Consider the following 25,957-nt stretch of genomic DNA (forward strand, 5'->3'; position numbering starts at 1 on the left):
GTACGTGGCATAAGGCATCTGTTTTCCGCACACCAATGTATCCCTTGTTCCTGACACAATGTTGTCGATCTTTTTGTTGAACCTGGAAGCAAACAGATACACGTCTGGGATCCCTCATCTTTGGCATATTGTCAGGAAGATATCGGGGTGAAGGGACCATCTGCTGGTGACTCAAGTAGTCCATCTGCCAATTTTCTATTCCTGGAATGAGAACTGCTGATAGGCAAGGTACATTGTTTTCTGCCCAAGCTAGTATGTGATTCATCTCTTTCTGTGCTGCACAACTTGGCGATTGATATAGGCCACTGCTGTGGCATTGTCGGATTGCATCCTGAAAGGACAATTCTGTAACCTGAATGTCCAAGTCCTCAGGGCCAAGCGCACTGCCCAAATCTCTAGAACAGCGGTCATCAACCCTGTCCTCAGGGTCCACTAACAGGCAAGGTTTTATGCATTACTTTGGGGAGATGCAGACTAAAATACTGCAATCACTGAGCAGCAAATTATATCACTTGTGATGTATTTCAGTTATCCTGCAAACCTGGCCTGTTAGTGGGCCCCCGAGGACAGGGTTGATGACCACTGCTCTAGAATGTTGATGGGTAAGGTCATTTCTGATCTGGACCATTTTCCTTGGACAGTTGCCTCTTCCAGGACTGCTCCGCAACCTGAAAGGCTGGCATTTGTTGTTACCACCTTCCAGGTAACTGGTAGGAAGGATTTTCCCTTCTGCAGATTCTTGGTTATCAACCACCAACTGAGGCTCTGGCACACCCTTGGAGACAGACACATTAGGAAATCTAGATCTTAGACCTTCTTGTTCCAAGCCAATAGGATACTGTTTTGCAGCAGCCTCTAATGAAACTGAGCATAAGGAATGGCCTCGAATGAAGCTACCATCTTTCCCAACAATCTCATGCAAAGTTGAATAGGAGGATTCTTCTTGACCACCTGAATCCGTTCCTTTACGGAACTGATCTTTGCCTGGGGTAAGAAGACCCTTTTCTGGGCTGCATCCATGATCAGACCCAAGTATTCTAATCTCCCTGATGGTTTTAAGGAGGATTTCTCTAGGTTGAGAACCCAAACTAGGTATTCCAGGCAGTTGACTGTGGTAATCATACTTTGGTCTATGCGGGCTACCGACTGGTCTATCAAGAGCAGATCGTCTAGGTAAGCTATAAAATCGTTATACCTTGGGCCCTTAATCTGGCTAGAGGAGGGGCCAGGACCTTTGTAAACACTTGAGGTGCAGTAGTTAGGACAGAAAGGCAGAGCTACAAACTGAAAATGAAGGTTTTCTACCTCAAAACTTGTCCATTTCTGGTGAGCGGGGAAAATAAGCACATGGAGGTATGCATCCTTGATGTCAATTGACGTCAGAAGTTCCCCCCCTTGTAGGATGGAGACTATTGATCAGATTGACTCCATGCGAAAAGAGCAGACATTCAAAAACCAGTTTAGATCATTGAGACCTAGAATGGGTCTGACATCCCCATTTAGTTTTGGGACCGTGAAAAAGTTTGAATAAAACCCCAATCCCTGCTCTTTCATGGGGGCCACTGAGATCACTTTTTGAGACAAAAGATGGTCCAATGCTTGACTTTTTTCTCTGCATCCCTGGGAACGTTTGATCTGAGAAATCGAGGAGACGGGAATTTTCGGAACTCTAGTTTGTACCCTAGAGTTATTGAGGAAGTCACCCATCTCTCCTGACACTCTTCCTGCCAGACTCTTGAGAACTGCAGAAGTCTTCCCCCGACTCGAGCGAGCGAGGGCACCCCTCCATAAAGGTACTTTTTCCACTAGAAATTTTTTGGATTTATCCAAAATCATTCCCGAACAGCCGTTCACCGTGAAAAGGAAAACTAGCTAGGATTTTTTTGCATGATGCTTTGGCTGACCAATTTTTCAGCCATAAGATTCTACGCACATGTACCAACCCAAGCGTAAGGCATGAGGCCTGGAGAATAGAATCTCTCATAGTGTCTATTGCAAAACAAAGCCCCTGGTAGCTCGTCTAAATCCTGGGCTTGCTGATCAGAAATAACCTTGAGCACCTGTTTAAACTGGTCTCTCAAGGAATGACACACACCAATTACTGCCAGCGCAGGCTGAGTAATGAACTTACCAGAGAAAGTTTTTTTTTTTTTTTGTTTAATAGGAATGCCAACTTATCTGTTGGATCCATAAGCATTTGGCCATTGTCTACCGGACAAGTCAAACTTATTCACAGAGGATATAGCAGCGCCAATTGCTGGTATCACCCACTTCTTAGTGGATTTTTAGCTTATCTGGGCAATCCCACTCAGAATACATAAGCTTTTCCAGCAATGAATGGACAGGAAAGGTATGCACAGCTTGAGGAGGCTTTAGTGAACCCAAATAAGAAGTGGCCTTATCAACCGACTCAGTTAAGGGTAGCATAAATGTGGAAAGGACCATCTCAGTAAGAGATTGCACCATTAATCTTTCAGATTGTGAAGCTGATCCTTACACATTTGACCCTTAAAAGGAGAGGAGTCATCAGCCTCTTCACGGTCCGCTGAGAGAAATTAGTCTTCTTCCGACCCTAGTTCCTCAGTTTGAGGGTCCTGGGTAATGGACGGGGGACCTGTCGCATTTTGCCCCACACTGGGGTGTGATTAAAGCCGCTAACCTATCTTCCAAACCTATCATGGCTGAAGAAAAAATTTCTTCAGTAAATTAGACAGGGAGTCCCTTTTGAGCACCTTTTTTGGGGCGTTTATACCTCCCCTTCTGACCATAGGCCGATGCACACAATGCAGGAGGTACTACCAGAAGAAATTGCACCCACTGCTTGAGCAAATAGTCCAGCAACTGCCACTATTAGTGCTCAGCCTGGTGCTTTAGTAAATGTGCCAAGGGAATGCCTGTGTCACCACTTACATGCCCCTTTTTTGCTTGTGTCCTTCTGACAGCTTGCAGTCAGCAAAATATAGCTTTTTAAGTGTACTTCCACGCTAGAAGTTGCTGCACGCCAATGGCACACTAAGCCACAACCCCGCCATATTTACACCACACCACCATCCTCCCCTTTAAAAAAAAAAAAAAAAAAAAAAAAAAAAAAAAACACACACAAACGCTTTTCCCGTGCAGATGCGGGCCCAAACCGGACCGATGTGTGTGTGGATGGACGGAGCGGTATCCACCAATCATTCTGGCACCCTCCTTAATCCAGGGAGAGCTTCTCTCCAGGTGGGGGGTGTTTTTGGAAAAAAATCCACCCCCAACATCTTACCGGAGGCCTGGGACTGCTAGCCGGAGGGAAGTCTGCCATTTCTGCTGAGACAGAGTGATCTGAGGAAAGCATGACAAGGTACGTGCTCTATACAGCAAACAGTGGTGACTTTTAGGCATGACATTTAGCACTTCAATACCTTAGGGCATCATATGACGCCCTTGTGTTTGTGCGGGGATATGTGAATGATGCCTGCAGCTACAGGCATCATTCAGATATTTTTTTCCAGTTGGCGATTCTGTGCACGATAAGAACTATCCACCGCTTGATCGTTCTTATAGGTGATGTCGCCCCTCCCACCACCATCCGCTGCTTCTCCGGGCTCTCCCGTGCCATCGGGGGCCCGGAGAAAGAATCGGCCGACGACGATAGAGATTTCCGGTGATCAGATGGTCACCAGTCATCTCTATGACCGTCGGAGGCTCGGCCGCGACATTATGCCCAGGTTCCCGGAAGTAAACAAAGCCACGATGCGGCTGTCAGCATGAGATAAGTAAGTGATTTTTTTTTTCCTCTTTCTAATGCTTTCCAACCTAGAGGAGAGATTTGGGGTCTTATTGACCCCGAATCTCTTCATAAAGAGGACCGGTCACCAGTGGTGGCTGGTGCTCTATTTTTTGGGGGGGGGGGGGGGGCGCAAACAAAACCCCTACCAACCCCATACACCCTCCCGAAACAATAGGGCCAAAACAACGAATCGATTAGTTGATTAATCGATTATGAAATTAATCCATTATTATTTTCATAATCGATTAATCGGCCACTAACATAATGGGGTTAAAAATAAAATAAAAAATTAGCCCTTTATAGTACAAAAAGAGCAAATCGCTACTGTAAATATTACTTTCACTGTCCCATATTAAAAAAATGAACCCCTTACAGTAGCGATTATTTGCTCTTTTTGTACTAATTTTAGTTTTTTTAACCCCATTATGTTACTAAACATCTCAGGCCTGGGTCACACCTCTGTTTTTTGGTGCTTTTTGCAGAAACACACTACAGTTCATTTACATGGTTTCCTATGGGACACATTCACATCCATGATTTTTTTCAGCTGCTGCGTATTTGGAAAAGACAATGACTTTTTTTTTTTAAACACAAAACGGTGCTATTTTGTTTTTTTGGTTCAATACACTTCAATGGAAAAGCTGCAGAAAAGCATGTAATAATGCGTTTTTGCGGCAATTTGTATTTTTTAATCTGCCCAACAACAAATTGGCCAAAAATAAATAAAAATGTAAAAAATACAAAATCGCAGCAAAATTACTTTTTATTTTTTTATTTTTTTAGGTTATTAACCGATTAATCAAAACAATAAATCGGCCAACTAATAGATTATGAAAATAATCGTTAGTTGCAGCCCTAAGATAGATACATAGATAAATAGGCAGACAGATAACTAGATAGACATTGGGTGGGACGGACGGACAGTGGGATAGATAGATAGATGGTGGGATAGACAGATAGACATTGGGTGGGAGAGATAGCTATAGATAGATGGATGGTGGGAGAGAGCGAGAGAAAGCGACAGACAGTTATAGATAGATAGATGGATGGATGGTGGGGTAGATAGATATTGGGTGGGATAGACAGACAGATATTGGGTGGGGGATGGATGGATGGATGGTGGGATAGATGGATGGTGGGATAGATGGTGAGATAGATAGATATTGGGTGAGAGAGAGAGAAAGAGATAGATAGATATTGGGTGGGATAGACAGACAGATATTGGGTGGGAGATATAGCTATAGATAAATCGATAGATGGATGGTGGGGTAGATAGATAGATATTGGGTGGGATAGACAGACGGATAAACAGACAGATATTGGGTGGGAGATATAGATAGATAGATGGATGGTGGGATAGACAGATGGATGGTGGGATAGACAGACAGATAGACAGGACAGGACAGATGAGAGAGGGATTTAGTGGTGAACAGGAGAAGCATTGCTCTGATCAGCACTCAGCAGTCCCCCTCTCCTCTCTTGCCAGGCACATGTCTCACTCTGTGAAGCAGGACACCTGTTCATTTCATTTTTTCAGTGCGGATAAGATCGTAGCTGTTATCTGATAAAAATTTAACAACTATTACTAGGCTCTGCTCAGTAAAGCCTATACACTCCACTTTGTCAGACGATAGGAATAATCTTACCAAACTGCAGCGGCGGCCAGTCCATTACTTCCTTGTTTTCATGTGCTAATTGGAGAGGGGAGAGGCCTCCCCTCTCCATTGAACACACCAGGATTAGGCCTTACGGCGGCCATGTTTTTGTTGCCCGCCGGAAGTAACTTTGTTCTCACACAGAGAACAAAGCACTCGGCCGGGCAGATGCTGGTGGCGTGATCAACTGCGCCACAAAGCATCACCAAACCCCGCCAATGAAGCGCCACGTCTGCAATCTCGTGATTGCATTGACGTGGCACTTTCCATAGTGCATTGTGTCTGGCGCCCGGACACAGTGCACTTAGTTAAAGGACATTTCTTTTTCTCCCCCCCCCCCTTCTTTTCTTAAAGGGACCATTTAACCACTTCAGCCCTGGACCAATTGTCAGCCTAAGGACCAGAGGTCTTTTTACAATTTCGCACTGCACTGCTTTGCGCGGTCATGCAATGTTGTACCCAAACAAAATTTGCGTCCTTTTCTTCCCACAAATAGAGCTTTCTTTTGATGGTATTTGATTGCCTCTGCGATTTTAATTTTTTGCGATATAAATGGAAAAAGACCGAAAATTTTGAGGAAAAAATTATATTTTCTACTTGTTATAAGAAAAATCGAATAAACTCAATTTTAGTCATACATTTAGGGCAAAATGTATTCAGCCACATGTCTTTAGTAAAAAAAAAAAAAAAAAGTCAATAAGCGTATATTTATTGGTTTGCGCAAAAGTTATAGCGTCTACAAACTAGAGTACATTTTCTGGAATTTACACAGCTTTTAATTTATGACTGCCTATCTCATTTCTTGAGGTGCTAAAATGGCAGGGCAGTACAAACCCCCCCAAATGACCCCATTTTCGAAAGTAGACACCCCAAGGAAATTGCTGAGGGGCATGTTGAGCCCATTGAACCATTGAATATATTTTTTTTTGTCCAAAGTGATTGAATAATGACACAAAAAAAAAAAAAAAAGTTTACTAAAAGTTGTCACTAAATGATATATTGCTCACACATGCCATAGTTATATGTGGAATTGCACTCCAAAATATATTCTGCTGCTTCTCCTGAGTATGGGGATATCACATATGTGGGACTTTTTGGGAGTCTAGCCACGTACGGCACCCCGAAAACCAATCACTGCCTTCAGGATTTCTAAGGGTGCAAATTTTTGATTTCACTCCTCACTACCTATCACAGTTTCAAAGGCCATAAAATGCCAAAATAGCACAACCCCCCCCCCCCCCCCCCCCCCCCATTTTGGAAAGTAGACACCCCAAGCTATTTACCAAGAGGCATGTTGAGTCCATGAAATATTTTATATTTTGCCACAAGTTGCAGGAATATTACATTTTTTTTTTCTTTTTGCACAAAGTTGTCACTAAATGATATATTGCTCATACATGCTATGGGCATAAGTGAAATTACACCCCAAAATAAATTCTGCTGCTTCTCCCGAGTACGGGGATACCACATGTGGGGGACTTTTTGGGAGCCTAGCCATGTACGGGACCCAGAAATCCAAGCACTGCCTTCAGGATTTAAATATAAAATGCTACCAAAAAAAACTGTTAGCGATCGCAGGGATCAGGCCTGACTCTGCGATCGCTGCAGTTATGTGTTTAGTGTTTTGTAAGTGACAGTGATCGATCGATACTGCATTTGGGTGGGCTGGGCGGAGGGGCAAAACGCAGGTGCCAGCAGGTATCCGGGCTGATCCCGCTAACAATGCGTTTTTTTGGAACCCTAAACTGCTGGGGACGCTAGTATAGATCTGATCAGATCAGATATTGATCTGTTCAGATTCTATACCACTACGGGAGGTTTATGCTTTGCGCGTGGGTGTTAGCGGTACTGGCACTAACCTAGCGCTACCTGGGGCGACGCAGACCCTGACCCTAAAACCCAATTGATATCACCCGCCGGGTGATGAGGGGGTTAAACCTTTATTGGGTAATAAATGGTGGGTGCCCTGATACTATAAAAAGCAAACTAACCAGAGTCACCCGTAACACTTATACGGTGATGACTGGTGAAAGGATTAACTAGGGGCAATCAGGGGGTTAAAATCTTTATTAGGTAGTATATGGGGGTCCCTGGCGCTATATAAAAACCTGACGGTGAACCTAAAAAAATAACTAGCTACCTAGCGGCACCAGTGACACTAATGCAGCGATCAGAAAAACGATCGCTTAGTGACACTGGCAAAAGGGGGTGAAAGGGTTAACTCTAGGGGCAATCAGGGGGTTAAACCTTTATTGGGGGAGGGTAGGGGGCTACCCTGGACCTAACACTAACTGCCCTGACCGTTTTTACTGTCACAACTGACACTAAATGCATTGATCAGTAAATAAATGATCACTGCAATCAGTGACACTGTGACTGGAGGGGGGGGGGGGGGGATTTGTGTGCCTATGTGTACCTACATGTCAGTGTAGTGTTTGGTGCACTCACTTACTTTCTGTGTTCTCCTCGCAGTCCGGTCAAAAAGACTGCCCAGAGGAGAATGACATCACTTCCTCCCTGCCTGTGTTTACAATACACAGCGGGGGAAGCTTCTCATTCGCCAGGAGCGATCGAGAGGGGATGGCCAGAAACCAACGTCCATCCCCTCATCCCGGATCGCTCCTGAAGTGAAACGGACCGCCGGATCCAGCGGGAGGGGGTCCGATCGGACCCCCCACCCGCTGGAAGGCAAGTACATGTACGTGCTTGTGCCTGTTTTTTTATTTTTTATTTTTTTTTTGTGACTACAGCAGGGGGGTTGGGGCACCGCCCGGGCCGCCACTGCCGGTCACAATAGATTCCTATTACAAGGGATGTTTATATTCCTTGTAATAGGAATAAAAGTGAAAAAAGGGGTACATTTTCAAAGTGTCACCTATGGAGATTTTTAAGTACCGAAGTTTGGCGCCATTCCATGAGTGTGCACAATTTTAAAGCGCGACATGTTAGGTATCCGTTTACTCAGCGTAACATCTCTCATATTATACAAAAAGATTGGGCTAACTTTACTCTTGTTATTTTTTAATTTATGAAACAGTTTTTTTTTTTCCCAAAAAAAAGGTGTTTGAAAAATTAGTGCACAAATACTGTGCAAGATAAAAAGTTGCAATGACCTCCATTTTATTCCCTAGGGTGTCTGCTAAAAAAAAACATATATAATATTTGGGTGTTCAGAGTAATTTTCTAGCAAAAAATAAATAAAAAATTATTATTTTTACATGTAGGAGAGACTGTTTAAAATTCCTTAGAAATCTCCACTTACCCATCCCGCCACGGGGATTCTGTGGTAAAACCAATCTTCACCCCTCATGGTGAGCTCCGTTAAAAAACCCTTCAGGAACTGGGGCCCCCCCTTTTTAAAAAATCGGGGGATCCACACTCCTGAACCCATAAAGAACCCCGCCAGGAAAACTTTATGGCTGAAAAAGCCAAAGCACTGGATCCCGGGGCCCAGCTCTCTAAAAAGAGAAGCATTACAGGCTAAACCTCGTTTCCTCCACCACAAGGCCCGGGTTTGATCTATTCAAAGTAGATCTAATAGGCTAGGACCGCTATGCCTTGAGCCTTTAACCTGGCTAAAGGAGGTGCCAGAATCTTTCAGAACACTCGTAGTGCTGTGGCTAAGCCGAATGGCAGTGCCACGATTGATAAAAATAATTTTATATTTCAAACCGCAGAGATTTCTGGTAAGGGGGAAACTTTGGCACATGGAGATATGCAACTCCCTTCCCTGCAGGATGGACACAGCCGATCAAATTATGAAAGGATTGGATGTTTAAGTGCCGATTCAGATCTCCAAGATCTAGAGTGGGTCTTACCTCTCTGTTTGGCTCTGGGACCTTAAAAGGTCTGAGCCAAAAAACCCTGTTCCACTAAGAATCTCTGATATCACCGACTGGGATAACAGCTGATAAAGAGACCAGAAAGATAGACTTCTCTTTTTTTTTTTTTTCTCTTTCTCTGGAACCTTAGGAGCATTCTTTGAGGAGACGGACACTCTTGCATAAAGACTGCCGCATCAGCAGCCCCAAGGACCCCACAGGCAGCACTCAAACAGGACCCGAACCCCGGACCCTCAGATCGAAAGCCGACTGGGCCATCCAGGCTCTTGAAACTCTAGATGTAACCTAGAGGAAAAAAAATAAAAAATCAAAAATCGCAGAAATCACTCTGCTCTTAACATTGTTGCTGGTCAGAATGGCGAGTGCTCAATACAGCCTCCAGTGGCGACACAGACATGACAGGACAACAATACATGGAAGGAGAGATTACCTCCCCTACCTTTCCTCGCAGCAGGGTTTGTCAGAGATAAAAAATAAAAAACAAAACAAACAATCTTCGCCCTTCACGGTAGGCTCCGAGAGCTTGAAAGGAAACTTTCAGGAACAGGGGTACACTCAGGTAATCCCACAATCCTGGACCTGCGAGAAGACCCTGCCAGTAAACTTTTATTGGCCTTACTACCAAAAAGTACTGGATCCCAGGGCCCAGCTTTAAAAGCATTTGCAAGCAAAACCTCGTGTCTTCGGATGATGAGGCCCGGGTACCATTCATTTAGTCCATTACAGAGACATCAGAATGGATCCGGTCAGGATAGCTGGCTCTCATCAAAGGATTACTACCCGTGGAGCTCAGTACACACATCCTTACACGTGCCCAACACCTTAGACACTGGTGAAAAAAACTGAGGGCTCCCAGTAATGGGAGGGGTTATATGGGGGACGTTCATACCTTAAGGGGTGTGCCAGTGTCCAGCACCTGATATGACGATATAACCCACATAGTTATTACTATGGCTCTGTGTCCCCTGATGTAAGAAAAGAAAAAAAGCTGACTATGACCCCAAAAACACCATCCCTACACTCAAGCACAGAGGTAGAAACATTATGCATGTTTCTCTGCTAAAGGTAGAGGCCAACTTTGCTGCATTGAGTTGCCACATATTGTAAAATCTTGGTTGAGAACCTTCTTCCAAAACACTGAAGATGGGTCGTGGATGGATCTTCCAGTATGACAATGACCCAAAACATGCCGCCAAGGCAACAAAGGAGTGACTCAAGAAGAAGCTCATTAAGGTCATGGAGTGGCCTAGCCAGTCTCCAGACCCTAATCCTATAAAAAATTCATGGCGGAAGCTGAAACTTTAAGCTGCCAAGCAACAGGCAAGAAACCTTAAAGCATTTGTTAACCAAAAAAAAAAAAAAAAAAAAATCAAAGATCATGTGCCTTTAACCACTTAAGCCCCGGACCAAGCAGCCAAAGGACCAAGCCCCTTTTTGCTATTAGGCACTGCGTCGCTTTAACTGACAATTGCGCGGTCGTGCGACATGGCTCCCTAACAAAATTGGCGTCCTTTTTTTCCCACAAATAGAAGTTTTTTGGTGGTATTTGATCACCTCTGTGGTTTTTATTTTTTGCGCTATAAACAAAAATAGAGCGACAATGTTGGAAAAAAAAAATGCAATATTTTTTACTTTTTACTATAATAAATATCCCCAAAAAATATATAATTTTTTTTCCCCTCAGTTTAGGCCGATACGTATTCTTCTACATTTTTTTTTTAACCAAAAAATAAGATTGGTTTGCGCAAAAGTTATAGCGTTTACAAAATAGGGGATAGTTTTATAGCATTTTTATTAATATATTTTTTTTTACTAGTAATGGCGGCGATCAGCGATTTTTATTGTGACTGCGACATTATGGCGGACACATCGGACATTTTTGACACATTTTTGGGACCACTGTCATTTATACAGCAAAAAATGCTATTTAAATGCACTGATTCCTGTGTAAATGACACTGGCAGTGAAGGAGTTAACCACTAGGGGCAGTGTAGGTGTTCTGTATGACGATATGTTTTTTTTTTATTATTGTACGGGGGCGTGGCCTGGCATGTGACGTCACTGATCGTCTTTCCCTATAAAAAGGGAACAGACGATCGGTGACAGCCACAGTAGGAAGCACGGGGAGAGGTTTGTTTACACAGACCTCTCCTCGTTCTTCAGCTCTGTGACCCGATCGGCAATCGGGTGCGCTGGTCCCACGGTCACGGAGCTCAGGACCGCGCCGCCGCCAGTGTGCTCCGACCCACGGCTGGGCACTTAAAAAGCAACATACAGGTACATGCTTGTGCCCAGCCATGCCATTCTGCCGACGTACATCATTATATTCAGGATTTATATAGCGCCAGCAGTTTGCGCAGCGCTTTACAACATGAGGGCAGACAGTACACTTACAATACAGGAGAACTAGAGGGCCCTGCTCATTAGAGCTTACATCGGCGTGAGGCGGTCCTTAAGTGGTTAAAGCCTGTTATATAGCACAGTGCTTGTGCTGTGTCATTTGGCCCCCTGTATAACCTGAAATACCTGGCTGATCCTGACAGTTTCTACCCTTCCCTCTCTGCGTTGACTCCCATGTATCAGGGACAAAGTGTCCTGACACCAGAGTCAGTGCGTGTCTACATCACACGCTGCTATCTGCAGCTCTTCATATGTCCTCCTCCTCCTCTCCTTCCCTGCCATCTCTCACCATCGCTGAGCTGCTCCTCTCCCCACTGTTTCAAAACTAACTGGATCTGTAGATCGTCCCCTCTCCCCTGTCACATAAAAAGCTGCATCCTAGTGCCCGTACTTTATGGAAAAATAAATAAAACACACAAACATGATTTCTACCTGTAATCACCGGTTTGTTTTTTAACTAAAGCACAGGCACTAGGATGCAGTTTATTATCTGAGGGGGATGATATAAAAATGAGATAGTGGCTTGACAACTACTTTAATGATCTCAAGAAGATCTTTAAAGAACAGTGGTCCAAAATCCCTCCTGTGTGCAAACCTGGTGACCAACTACAAGAAATGTTTTACCTCTGTGCTTGCCATCAAGGGTATCTCCACCAAGTACTAGAGGTCATGTTTTGCTTGGGAATCAAATACTTACTTTACTCACTTAACTGCAACTCAATTTATAACATTTGTATTGCGTTTTGTTCTGGATTGTTTGGTTGATATTCTGTCCCTATCATTTAAAAAACACCTATGATGAAAATGAGACCCTTCGTTTCTTTGTAAGTGGCCAAATTAAAAAAAATTACAGGGGATCAATTAATTTTCCCCACTGTACATAAAAGCTAAGGATCCATAACTGCACATTACTCAATTGATCCCAATTCACCAAACTTAGCATTATCCAAAATTTTGAAAGCAGACACTTAGATGAAAGAACATGAACTAGAAGACATTAAGTTTATGGTTCAATTACATAGAATGCCAGGAAAAGTGTGTTTTTGCAATACCCAAATCAATAAAGGCTTGAATAAATTGAAAAAATTACAAACACTTATAAAAAGGATACTCTAATGCATTGTTGGGCTTCTCTGGTTCTTCATAGAGCTCTACCAATACTGCAAAAGAAAAGAAAAGATCACATCTCATCTAAATCAGTAGCAATCTTCAAAACTGACAATAAAGGACCAAGTCACAAAGAGAGATCATAGCACTGTGTAAGCTACAACTTTGTAGCTTGTGGCAGCCAAACGGAGTGATGAGTAAATAAAAAGGAAAGGTATGTACTGTTTGGACTTTTGCTTTGCCTAAGCATATGTTCACATAAAAAGGTTTAGTTAACATTAACCAAAAACTGCCTATGCAGTTAAGGGGCACCTGTAGATAAAAAGAAACTGCAGCTTTCACTAAAGCTGGAAATGCCCTTGTTATAGGTGTAGGACATCCATGTACCTCATGAAGTCTGTCTGAGGAAGTCCCAGAGATGACTCTTCCTTCCCTTCCCTTCCCCCCCACACATCCTACCTTATTGCTAGAACTTTCCCAACCGTTTATGTTCATCACCAGAGCGAGCCCTCAAATCCCTGCACAAGTGTGGTCCAATCTCTCCTCTGTAGCAGCATCGCTGAGCTCAGAGCTACTGTGGCAAGAGAGAGCGCATGAGGGTGTTTGAAATCAGCTAGGTATATCATAGCAACAAGGCAGGACATGATGATGCCATCTCTGGGAGTTCTTCTGCCACACCTGAAGGAAGGGAATTACTTACCTTTCAAAGCTGCACAATTTGTTTTATCTACGTTACCCCTTTACCTGAATAGTCAGTTATTTGGCAATGGTGAACTAACCCATCAAATTTCCAGCGAGAGTGGCTTCCAGGCCTTTTAGTCTTTGCCACAATCCCTCTCTACTAGAGGTCAGTCCAGCACTACAAGACTATCCATGACATTCATAGTGCCTTTTTTCAAGCAAAGCCAATAGATTACCGATTAGGGGATAAATACATGAAAGGCTGGACAGTCTCCCTAACAACCTGTATAGGTCTGTATGTTGATGCGCTCAATCTTTACTATGCTGAAGATTTATTATAACTTCCAACAATGTTTTTATTGCTTTGTGTTCCTTTCTGACCCAGGGAGACATATTTGAAGCTCTTAACAAAATGTTGCCTTTTACATAAAGAACGGATGCATTCATTTTGCATGAACAGCCTATACAAGTTACTTTTTGTAATTGTATAGTGAGGAGGCGAAAAGTACTTCCTTATCCACAAACTGTGCTTAAAGTGGTTCTAAAGTCACAAGGTTTATGTTAATTCATTACAATAAAAACATTCCACTAGCTGTTTGCTTCCCCCCCCAATATTTACCTGAGTCACATATCGATCTAGCACTGTGCCCAACTGCAGCAGCACTGCTCTCTCCCTCATCTCTCACAGGACAGATTGATAGCAAAGGGAGCCATTGGCTCCTGCTGCTGTCAATCAAATCTAGTGAGAAGGTAACACCATGTGTCTGTGGACACACACAGCCCGGCTCAGAAGCGAGCCTGCATGCGTGCCCCCATAGCAAGCGGCTTGCTGTGGGGGCACATGGAGGAGAAGAGAGTACCGGCAGGGGACCGCAGAAGGAGGCAAGGGGCTGTCCTGTGTAATACCAGTGCACAAAGCAGGCATCTCTTTTTATGTTCAGAAAAAAAAAAAAAAAAAAAAAAAACTCACCAATCTCTCCAGTCACACCATATAAGCATGGCTAGATAATCTCCTGCTACAGTTATTATATTTTGACAGTGAGCCCCGCTGGCTGTTAAAATAGCCATTCAATGGCTGTATCTGAATAAATGCAGTCACTGTTCAGTCGGAGATATATCGGGTGTGAGGCAGCCAGCTAAGCCACCGACTGAGGCTAGATTCACACCGTCTTCGCATGCGGCTCAAGGCAGGGGTCCAGTGTGTCCCTGTTCTCCATTTCAGGGACGAATCAGGCCTGGAACGGAGCCAAAGACGCACAGCACCACTCTGCAATCCACTCCGCAGCCGCCACTGAGATGGAGAGCCAATCACACTCTCCCGTCATGCGAATTGGATGCGGAGAAACCCACAAATTCAAACTCACACAAGTGTGAACCCAGTCTGAACAGTGGCAAACGAGGTGGAGCCCACCAGTTTTTTAAGCCAATTAGAGCCCATTGGAATCCATGCATCCGGCGCCCTGCATGTAGATTAGGGGCCAGGCATATGGATCAGGGGGCAGCGCCCTTGCGCCCCTTATGGATGGTCCACCACTGTTCAGAGGGTTCTTCGGGAACCGGCTAGTCTATGTAAACTTACCCTTTCCACTTTTATTGTCACTTACATCTTTCCTAATAAAGGGATAGCAAACTTAAGGATGGACTGCAGCTTCAAACGCAGCTAGATAAGGCAGTACATGGGCATGTCAAAGTGACACAGTGCACATCAAATGCTTTCTTGCATACCAGTACATAATGAGCCATTATACCAACTTCTTTCCAAGTGATGTAGTATACCTAGGCACGTGGCCTAACAGAAAACTTGTGTTTAACCACTGATCTGTAGAGTTATTTTATTGCAGAAGAATTGTAAACGGCTCACTTTTAGTAAGAGTGTCGAGTACTCCTGCCTTCTCCAAGTATCTTCTAAATTGTTCCCTTTTAGAATCACCAGCCTAAAAATAAAAATATAGAAAAAAATAAAAATAAAACTTCAATAGCGAGCAACTTTGAGTTATTGTAAAACTGTCAAACCTAATATAATAAATCATGTAGCTGTCACAACACAATACAAAAGAATAAATGTGTGGCTAATACATACAAAGAGACTTTATGCCTGTGCCACTCTGCTAACCTGAAGCGCATCCCACTTGCCAAGTCTGACAGGGTGTGCCTATATTCTACATTAAAAACTGACACATTTGTTTTTAATTAGGTGCATACAAAACAATGGGGTAGATTTATCAAGCAAAAATTAGAAGCATGCAGAAACTCAGGCTACCTCTGATTTCACACAACTAAAACTACACCTACAATTAAGAAATAGTTAGGTTTGATGTACGCAGGACGTTTTACAACCTCCCCTGAACGACTGAACTTGACAGATAGTAAACAACATTTAAAAAAAGTCCCTTGTGCTTACCGGGCACTTAAAGAGGATGAGTTTACTTCCTCTTTGATTCCCTGCAAAGGTAAAGCATAATGGACTACCATGCATCGCATTGTAGTCCATTATGTGCCACTTACGTGTCACTTACCTGACACAGGAGCCAGCGATGTCACCGCTGTCCCCTGTAGTCTGCCGCATCCATCTTCTCTGTGGATCTCGCTGCTCCGCCTCTGTCATTCAGCGATATGCCGCGAGTGGCATAAATTTTTATAAATAAGTAATTTTTCTCCTTTACTGATGTGCACTGATGGAGTTGGCACTTATGGGGAGGCACTAATTGGTACCAATTGCTGTATTGTATTGCTGGCACTGGAACTGTATTGTAATCAGGGCACTGATGAACAGTGCTCTAATTACATGTGTAGATGTCCCTGTTAGAAAAGTATTACATGTTTATTGTGTGACTATTAGAAAAACAATAACCCTGAGTCTGATTTTTAAAATGACTTCTGACTAAGTTGTGTTAACTTGCTGTATCGTTTTGCTTTAACTTACTCCATAGTAAGTTGTAGGATGATTAGGCTTAACCATATATGGTAGCACAAGACTTACAGGGAACAGCAATTAGCCAAATAAAGTACCATTTTGTACCAGGCACGCTATCTGTGTTTCCTCAGCCAATAGAAGCGTTGAGGCTATATTATTGTAGATATTAGAGGGGGGTTGTACATCTCTTTGTGTGATTTTTACTGCATCTTTTGGCTTGTAAGCTTCATCCTTGTGTGTGACACATCAGAAATAAACGGTGTGCTTCTCAATGCACCTGGGAGTTTGACTGATCACAAGAGAAGAATAATCCCAACAGTCCCCCTGCGAGGAGATGCCACTGATTTTCCTCACACTGCCAGAGGTGTGTGGCGAGGAGCACCGATTACTGCCATCTCCGTGTTCACATGTGACTGACTGATTGGGCACAGCCAATCCCATGGTTAAAGAGCCGTGGCTCTTTACAGAGTCCTAGCAACATGGTGCGGCGGCGCGGAGCGCCGCTGCAGGCACGCAAAAATGGCCATTCTGGGGCGCTGTCCCAGAATGAGGGCCGCAACGCCCTGCTGTCATTTGACAATCCCCCTTGCTTCCCGCCACCTCCAGCCCCCCAAACTAAATAAAAAAAAAAAAAACAGTCCCTTTGCGCACAGAAGTTGGCGTCTTACATAACCCACATTTCATCCCCTTCGGGCCATAAAATCACCATACCCCAACACATCACTAGAGAATTCCACCTTTTCTATGAATTTTTTGGTGGTACAGAACCCCATCAAAACTACACAAATATTTTCCCACAACATCCGACCTTTGCTGGAGATGCCAGAAAGATTGAGGAACTATCCTTCTGGTCTAGCCCCAAACTTGTCAGCTTTTGGGGGGAAATACTTCAAAAACACGCAAAAATTTATGGAACGCCCCATCCCAGGCTACTCGGCTTTCTTCCTTCTGCATGCACCTGGCGAAAGTCAAGTGGATTCGCCACCTTCTTGACGCTGCCAAATCGTGTATATCCCTCCTATGGAAATCCCCACACCCACCGACCATTGATCTATGGCTTAGAAAAGTCACAGACAAACAAAATGGAAGACCTCATACTCGCAGCCATACACCAACGAGACCGTTACTCTAAAACCTGGACCTTGTACAACCCATTTGCATTCTCGGACGAGGGCCAGGCCCTCCTGGGTAGTGAAGTGGATGCCTGAATTTCAAGGCACCTTTCCCCCCTGTTCTTCCGCAATGTAATGAATAGAACAACCTAGGTTTTTACCAGGTGGAACTTTGGATACTCTGGGGACCCCATGTTCCCATCCTACCTTCTTTACCCACACCCCCCCCCCCCCTTTTCACCCCTGACTCTTATCCCCTCCAACATCTATAATCTACAGATATTCCCATTTTTCCCCCACTCTCTAATAGATATATAAAGAAAACTGGGAGAGGCGAGGCCCATGGGAAAAAGCCTTACTCTATTTTTGTTTAGAGGGCCGGAATACCATGGGAAGGTGGAACAATTGTTGTGCTAAGCCTGATGGAAGTTAAAACCAGAACAGTTCTGCCGAGGGGAGATCTCTGGGGTTATACTTGTTTGTACTCCTCGGATCTCTCCACCCATGGAGACATGTTTACTGTTATGTGATGATTGTACTGCATGTCTGCACACATCAAGTTTTCTGTATTTTTCTCTCTTTCTCATGTTGGCCCTACAGTCTTGTCTTTTCTGGAACAAATAAAAATGAAAATAGTAAATAGTGGGAAAATCTTCCAATGGGGACACTTAACTACTGGTGACAACCAAGGAGTCCCTCCGCTTGGAGGGATTTCCTCTAATTTCCTGTTGTGGCTATAGGACAGGAAGTAAAGGGAAATCTCCCAAATGGAACACAGATGGCAAAATAAATAAATACCAACAGGGGATTATAACCATCCCTTAAAATGTATTAAAAATGGTTTCTCTTAGTTCTACCAAGAACTGCAGATGGAGAAATTTAGGATATAAGCTGTATTCTACAGCCTCGCGCACACAGAACTTTTTTTTTTACTCTCCTAGATGCCTTTGCTCCTGGCAGGAAAAAAGTAGCAAAAAAAAAAAAAAACACTAATAATATATATATATATATATATATATATATATATATATATATATATATATATATATATATATATATATATATATATATATATATATATATATATATATACACACACACACACACACATACATACATATACACACACACTCCTAAACTTTACAAAAAATGCTCTATATGACTTTTTTTTACTCCACGGAGAACAGATTTTTTAAGCCCAGCATGCATGGCGCCTCAGGCTTGCCAAGAGTTTGGGCATTTATTCATTCAATTGGCCAGAACAACAATTATGTGCAAGTTATGGTTTTCTTTTTCAGTCTCTGAACATTTATCTTCTAAATGTGTATAGACACATAGGCTAACATAGAGGTGTGTTTATGGGCTGAAAAAACATCAAATGTCTGTAAAAGCTGCGTTTTTCTTTTATGTTCTGTGTGCATGAGGCCTTATAGTTAATCTGTTTGCCTGTGCTTGTTTTGCAGTGACTTTCAGTGCAATGAAATTGATAAAATCTCCTTCATGTGGGTATTTTAAAAATCAAAGTACACCAAGCAATTTTAGCTCATTGGCGTTTTTTTTTTTTTAATATACTGTACATCTGCATACACACAAGAAAAGGTGAAGTGATTAGACAGCTTCAATTACACCCGTCATAAGTCATCAGGAGAAAGTGATTTTCAGCTGAGGCAAACTAAAAATTGAAAATCACCACCACATGGCTAAAATAAAGATCCTAATCCTCTAAGGCTCCATTCACACCTAAGCAGATTGATTTACTGGTGTTTAGGTTTTTAGCAGATTTTTTTCAAGTGGTTTAGAAGCATATTATCTTCTTCAGATCCATGCTATGGCCGAATGACCGCTACAACGCGGACCTCCTTTGCCGGGAGTACTTCAATAGACGTCTGCCCGAGCGGCCTGCGCGCTCCCGAGTCTATGACACACGGCTGATCATGTGATGTAAACAGAGCAGGTAATCAGCTATTTTTTCTTTGCGCGCTGACAAAAAATTATCTTACCATACAGGTTTAGGAGATATTCCTCTCGCAATGAGCTGCTGACTGCTGCGGCACATGAGCACAGGGGATTTTCGGCTGAAAGTCCGGCAGACGCTGGCCCATGCCGGAAAGAAATCTCCCGCACGCATGCGCGGGAGTGACCATATCGTGGCTCCGGCCATTCACAGTGCCGGAGCCGCCATATCCGGAAGACAGGCCGAAGGAACAAGTCAGCTCCCTCGGCGTGCATCAGGCGAGAGATGTCAGGGCCTCGATCTAAGGTAAGTATTTCATAATGAGCTAGTATTCACTGACACTCCCAGCCGTTCGCATAGGGCAGTGTGAACTGCCGCAAGGAGGCATGCGATGCGGGAACCCGCAGCGGATTCGCGGCGTTCCCGCATCGCTGCAACGTGAACCTAGCCTTAGGGAAGAAATAGGTGATAGTAATGTGTAAAACCAGCAGCAAAGCCTAAAAATTTTCACAATACACAAATTTAAAAATAAATATTGAAGTGATCTCGCACAGCCATAAAATCACCAAAAACACAATAGTATCAAACAGTTGCTAAAAAGTGCAAATAAGAACAAAGATAAAGTGTCTCAATGTGAAATGTACACATCAAGTGTACAATCTATAAGGTGTACCAGAATAAAGTGCAAAGTGAAATATCTCCAAAAGGATGTGCACCCTACATGAGTCACTCCATCCGTTTAGGTGAACTAAAACAGGTTAAAATACATAAAGGATAAATAGGAGCAATAAATGATAGTCCTTCCAGGAGAGCAAAGTTCAAAAGGTGAAGGTATATAAAAAAAAAAAAAAAAAAAAAAAAAAAAAAAAAAAAAAAAAAGGTGGCTAAGTGCAGAAATGGGGGAAAAAAAAAAAAAAAGAAGAAAAGTCCATGAACAACTCCACAGGTGGTCTAATGCCAGTGGTCATCAACCCTGGCCATACATTATACAATTTTCTTCTATAGATTTCCTTTAGATTTCCCAAAACCATGTAATGAGGTCAAATCTAAACACTTTCAGTTTGTGTGCAATCAGGCAGGCCCTTGTACTACACAGTTGAAGGTATATCTAAAGGAAATTGAATAAGAAAATTGTATGGTGTATTGCCAGCATAACAGGCCAGGTTTGCAAGATAACTGAAATACATCACAGGTGATACCATTTGCTGCTCAGTGATTGCAGTATTATAGTCTACATCTCCCCAAAGTAATACATAAAACCTAACAGGGTTGCTGACCACTGTCTCACAGAACTCTCACCTCATACATATGAAGAAATCAGCATCAGATATCACCAGGTAAGTTGGTCAGATCCAGATGGAACCTAATCAGATTCCCATCCATTAACCATGGCTCTAGCGGCTTCTCCACAATCTCCATTTATCTCCATGTAGCTGTCATAATGTACTCCGGTATAATGTGGATAATGCAATTATAGAGAGAAGAGAAAAAATGCCTCCAATGGTGTAGTATGTTTAAATAAACTAAGAATACATTTATTAAAGTGCTGTCAATTGGACTCTTACATTAAAAACAGTTAAAATAGGCAAACAGAAAGACCGGCGTTCAGAGCGCCTTCTCACGTCTCGTGACTTCATCTGTGGAACCGGATTGGCTAAACAGGTATTCCTTATATATCGTCAAACCGGAAGTTGTATGGCGGCCATTTTCTTGTGGTCCGCTGTAGACTAACACCGCAGCCATTTTGTTGGTTCTCTGGCGGTGCAGATAGCAGCCATTTTCTTATAGTCAGACAACAACAAATCATCTATGGGGGTGATAATAAATACGAAATTGTAGTACAGCATAAAATATAGAATATTGGCCGTATTGACTCTAGAGAAGTCTATAACCTTAAATGTAAAGTGGGGAAGAACCAAAATTCATGGATAATTAGATGGATTACGGTAGTAAATATGGGCCACATTAGTCGCACAGCGGAATACACGAAAGGGCACCGTGATCAAATAATTAAGAAATAAAATATGTATTAAAAATAAATAAAAAAAAAAAAAAAAAAAAAAAAAAAAGATTAAGAGATATAAAAATATTTCTCTTACATATAAACATATACATAAATCTACAAACGAAATGTGCATATCAATATAATTACACAATGCCTGTATTAAAAATTGCTAAGGAAACAATTGAGTTTGAATTCAATGTTCATACCTCCTGGTGTTAATGTATGCATAGTGTGTATCCATTGTGACTCCTGACTTATTGTCTTAATCTTGTGGCTGCCTCTCCATGACACTTTGTATTTTTCTATGCCCCAAAATTGGACCCGAGAGGGACCCCGATTGTGTACTAATGTAAAGCGTTTTGATACATTGTGTTTGGGGAACCCATTTTTGATGTTTTGAACATGTTCTTTTATCCTGACTGAAGATCTTTGTTCTTCCAACGTATTGTAAATTACAACACTACTTTGAAGTACAAACACCACTCCCTCAGTGTGGCAACCTTTGAAGTCTATGTAATGGTCTATGTACTCCAATGTAGTTGTAATTTACAATACGTTGGATCCCACTCAGCTCCAATTTTGGGGCATAGAAAAATACAACAGGTCACGGAGAGGCAGCCACAAGATTAGGACAATAAGTCAGGAGTCACAGTGGATACACACTATGCGTACATTAACACCAGGAGGTATGAACGTTTAGTTCGAACTCAATTGTTTCATTAGCAATTTTTAATACAGGCATTGTGTAATTATATTTAACACATTACGTTTGTAGATATATGTAAGAGAAATACATATATATTTTTATACTTTTTTTGATCACGGTGCCCTTTCACGTATTCTGTGGTGCGACTAATGTGGCCCATATTTACTATTCCATCTAATTATCCACAAATATTGTTTCTACCCCACTTTACATTTACAGATATAGACTTGATATCTCTATCTAGAGTGAATAGGGACAATATTCTATGTATTTTATACTGTGCTACAATTTTCGTATTTATCACCGCCACACATCATTGTTGTTGTTGTCTGACTATAAGAAAATGGCTTCTATCAGCACCGCCAGACAACCAACAAAATGGCCACGGTGTTAGTCTACAGCGGACCACAAGAAAATGGCCGGTTTGACGATATATAAAGAATACCTGTTTAGCCAATCCGGTTCCCCAGATGAAGTCACGAGACATGACTTAACGCGTAGGGAGTACAGGTAAGCAGAAGAATACCGGAAGTAACATGAGAAGGCGCTCTGAACGCCGGTCTGTTTGCCTATTTTAACTGTTTTTAATGTAAGAGTCCAATTTACAGCACTTTAATAAATGTATTCTTAGTTTATTTAAAAATACTACACCATTGGAAGTATTTTTTCTCTTCTCTCTATAATTGCATTATCCACATTATACCGGAGTACATTATGACAGCTACATGGAAATAAATAGAGATTGTGGAGAAGTTGCTAGAGCTATGGTTAATGGATGGGAATCTGAGTAGGTTCCATCTGGATGCTGTAAAAAGACCAACTTACCTGGTGATATCTGTTGATGCTGATTTCTTCATAGGTATAAGGTGAGAGTTATGTGAGACCACCTGTGGAGCTGTGCATGGACTCGTTTTTTTCCCCATTCCTGTACTTAGCCACCTTATATACATTTTGAACTTTGCTCTTCTGGAAGGACTATCATTTATTGCTCCTATTTATCGTTTATGTATTTTATCCTGTTTTAGTTCACCTAAACGGATGGAGTGACTCATGTAGGGTGCACAGCCTTTTGGAGATATTTCACTTTGCACTTTATTCTGGTACACCTTAGATTGTACACTTGATGTGTACATTTCACATTGGGACACTTTATCTTTGTTCTTATTTGCACTTTTTAGCAACCGCAGCATTTGTAGCTGCCGAATTAAAAAATACAATTTCGGCAGACCTCCGCTTTAATTAGCGGCAGGAGCGGTCAGCCTAATTGCAAATGAAAATGGTGCCTTAGTCCCAGTGACAAGAGAGGGTTAGACCCCTTTCACACTGTGCTTTTGCGCTACAAAATAGTGCCTGAAAACTGTTAATTTCAATGGATGTTTCACACTGGGGCCGTGCGCTTGCAGGGCAGTAAAAAAAAAAAAAAAAAAAAAAAAAAAAAAAAAGTCCTGCAAGCAGCATCTTTGGGGCATGTTTGGAGTGCTTTAAAAAACACCCCCACCCATTGAAATGAATAGGGAGTGATTAATTGGTTGAGCTCCGGCGTGTTCGCATACTCCACGTGTAGAGCCCGCAAGGAAGTCAGCGCAGTGCTAATCACAGGCAGTGAGGCATTGCCCGATCTCTGCAGCCGCACATCGGGGCAATGTCTCACTGCCTGTGATTAGCGCTGCGCCGACTTCCTTGTGGGCTCTGCCCATGGAGTATGCGAACACGCCGGAGCTCATCACTAGCAGTGATTCCAAAGTGCCTTAAAAAAAGTGATTAAAAAAGCGCAGCAAAACGTTTTTTTTTTTTTTTTTGCTAGCACCGCAAAAACAGCCAGCATTTTATTGGCAATATTTTTAGCACTTCGATGTGGAAGGGGGTCTAACAATTTTACTAATGCGAGATTACCACAAGGAGGTGGTAAAACATCAGCTTAGTGAGGTCTCTTGCTATGTAGAAATTAAGCTGTGGAACAGCTTGGACCCACAGAAGTACATCTGACATACCTGTAGGATTCCTCTGTAAGCTGGAAATCACTGTACTAACTAGCTTCTGGGCTGTGTACCGAGCAGCTACCCTGCTGCCTTGTGCACACAGGAGGTCACTCATTCAGCATGGGTGCAAGTCGGAGAGAACATTGTATTTTCTCCATGAAAAATAAACAGTTATGATTGGACGACCACGTTATGTTTTTAAGAAAATGCAAAGTGTTCTCTAAATGACATCTATGCCAAGCTAGCGACCTCCTGTAAGCTGCAGGGCAGCCGCTTGGCATGGAAACGGTGCCTACCACAGCGATTTCCAGCGTACAGAGGGATCCCGCAGATCTGTCACATACGTACCTATAGTGGTCCAACGTAACAATATAAAAATTGCCATACCTAATCAGATGTGTAACCAACAGGTCTACCAGCTTTGTTATTGTGGTGCTTGCGCCAGCTTCCTTCACCTTTGTGATGGTACAGGAAGTTTATTTGATTGGCCATCTTGTATAAGCTCCCTCTAGTCAGAGCTTACACAGGCTCTCCCTCATGGTTAGTCCAGGGAGACAGGAGCGATTCACATCATCTCCTATACCTAGGAGGACTATTTTCTTCACTTCTAGTCACTGGGGGTTGTAAAGAGGACCTGTTGCTGTGCTCTCCTCAGCCACATGCAAGCTTTGTAATAATTTGGAGCAGTGTTGTGTGTGGTAGACTAGATTAATACCAGGACTAGAAGGCCTCCTGAGAGAAACCCGCGGACTTCAATGTCAGTGTCATAGCACGCCTGTGTAATACTCGTCCTACACACATAACATACATGTTCCTGCAGCCTCTGCCATGCTTGTCCAAAACTAATCCCCACAATCATGTACTGTATGCCAATGTCACGTGTAACTCCCCTTACCTTGTAGCTCGCCATCCTCTTCCTGACTTCCTCACCTGCTTCTAGTTTGTTACCCAACAATCTCCCCAGTAACGCGAAGACACAGCCTCGCACTTGCGCAGTAACAAGCAGCCGCCGTTGAGAGTCGAGCGATGCGCAGGCGCTAGCCGTGGTCACAGTCTGCGCATGTGTGGGAAAGTCACCATCGCTCTGTGTAGAGAGGGCTGTGCCGGAGGTGTGTCTGTGTACGTTTATGTATGAGAGTTTTGGTGGTGAGCGCTTTCTGCTTGGGGGCTATTAGGATTGCTGAGGAATTTTGCTCATTGGATGAAGAACGATGTTAACAGCTAGCAGCTGTTCACAATTTACTTTTTAAAGCTGAACTGGGGGATACAGGTTCTGTCACATATATACCTAAGAAAGCTGTTTTTTTTTTATAACATATATCAAACTTTACTGGTTATAAGAATAATATCTGTATGTGACATACTAGCTCGTATCAGGCTGGATTCACACCTATGCAGTTTTTAGTGCATTTTGCACTACAGTCCATTCAACATGGCTTCCTATGGAACACGATCTGTAGTACAAATCTGCTAAAAGCACAAAAAATGCATAGGTGTGAATCCAGCCTTAGGCAACACTTGTTTTTCCAATTTTGGATAAGAGTAAGGCAGGGTTATAACCCCTTGTCAGATTTGTATGGTCTCGTTGAGGAGATTTCCTTTCACTTCCTGCCTAATGGCCAAAACAGGAAGTGAGAGTAAATCCCTGCAAAGTCAGGGAATCCCCAGTTAGCCTATCAGAACTAGTTCTCACATTAAAAGATCACCCTCAATATTTGTTCTGTTTACCGATATCACTAAGACCTCTTTCACACTGGAGGAGTTTTTCAGGTGCTTTAGGGCTACAAAATAGCGCCTGAAAATTGCCTCAGCTGCAATCCCAGTGCGAAAGCC

The 25,957-nt window shown here is 42.8% G+C and overlaps 1 protein-coding gene across 1 annotated transcript in view; it reads right to left on the bottom strand.

Annotated features, from left to right (window-relative positions):
• The window catches only part of MYCBP (MYC binding protein), a 35,339-nt gene extending 10,180 nt beyond the window's left edge, over positions 1–25,159 (bottom strand). The window contains exons 1-3 of the mRNA XM_077481825.1: positions 25,020–25,159; positions 15,316–15,388; positions 12,778–12,826 (exon numbers count right to left, since the gene is read on the bottom strand). Of these exons, the coding sequence (XP_077337951.1) occupies positions 12,778–12,826; positions 15,316–15,388; positions 25,020–25,034 (137 nt within the window). The 5' untranslated portion in view covers positions 25,035–25,159. The remainder of the gene's footprint in view (positions 1–12,777; positions 12,827–15,315; positions 15,389–25,019) is intronic.
• Positions 25,160–25,957: the final 798 nt, after the last annotated feature.

This window comes from Lithobates pipiens, unplaced genomic scaffold (genome assembly GCF_037356315.1).
Source record: "Lithobates pipiens isolate NorthernLeopardFrog02 unplaced genomic scaffold, aLitPip1_a1.2 Scaffold_16, whole genome shotgun sequence".
In the NCBI taxonomy this organism is placed as follows: Eukaryota; Metazoa; Chordata; class Amphibia; order Anura; family Ranidae; genus Lithobates; species Lithobates pipiens.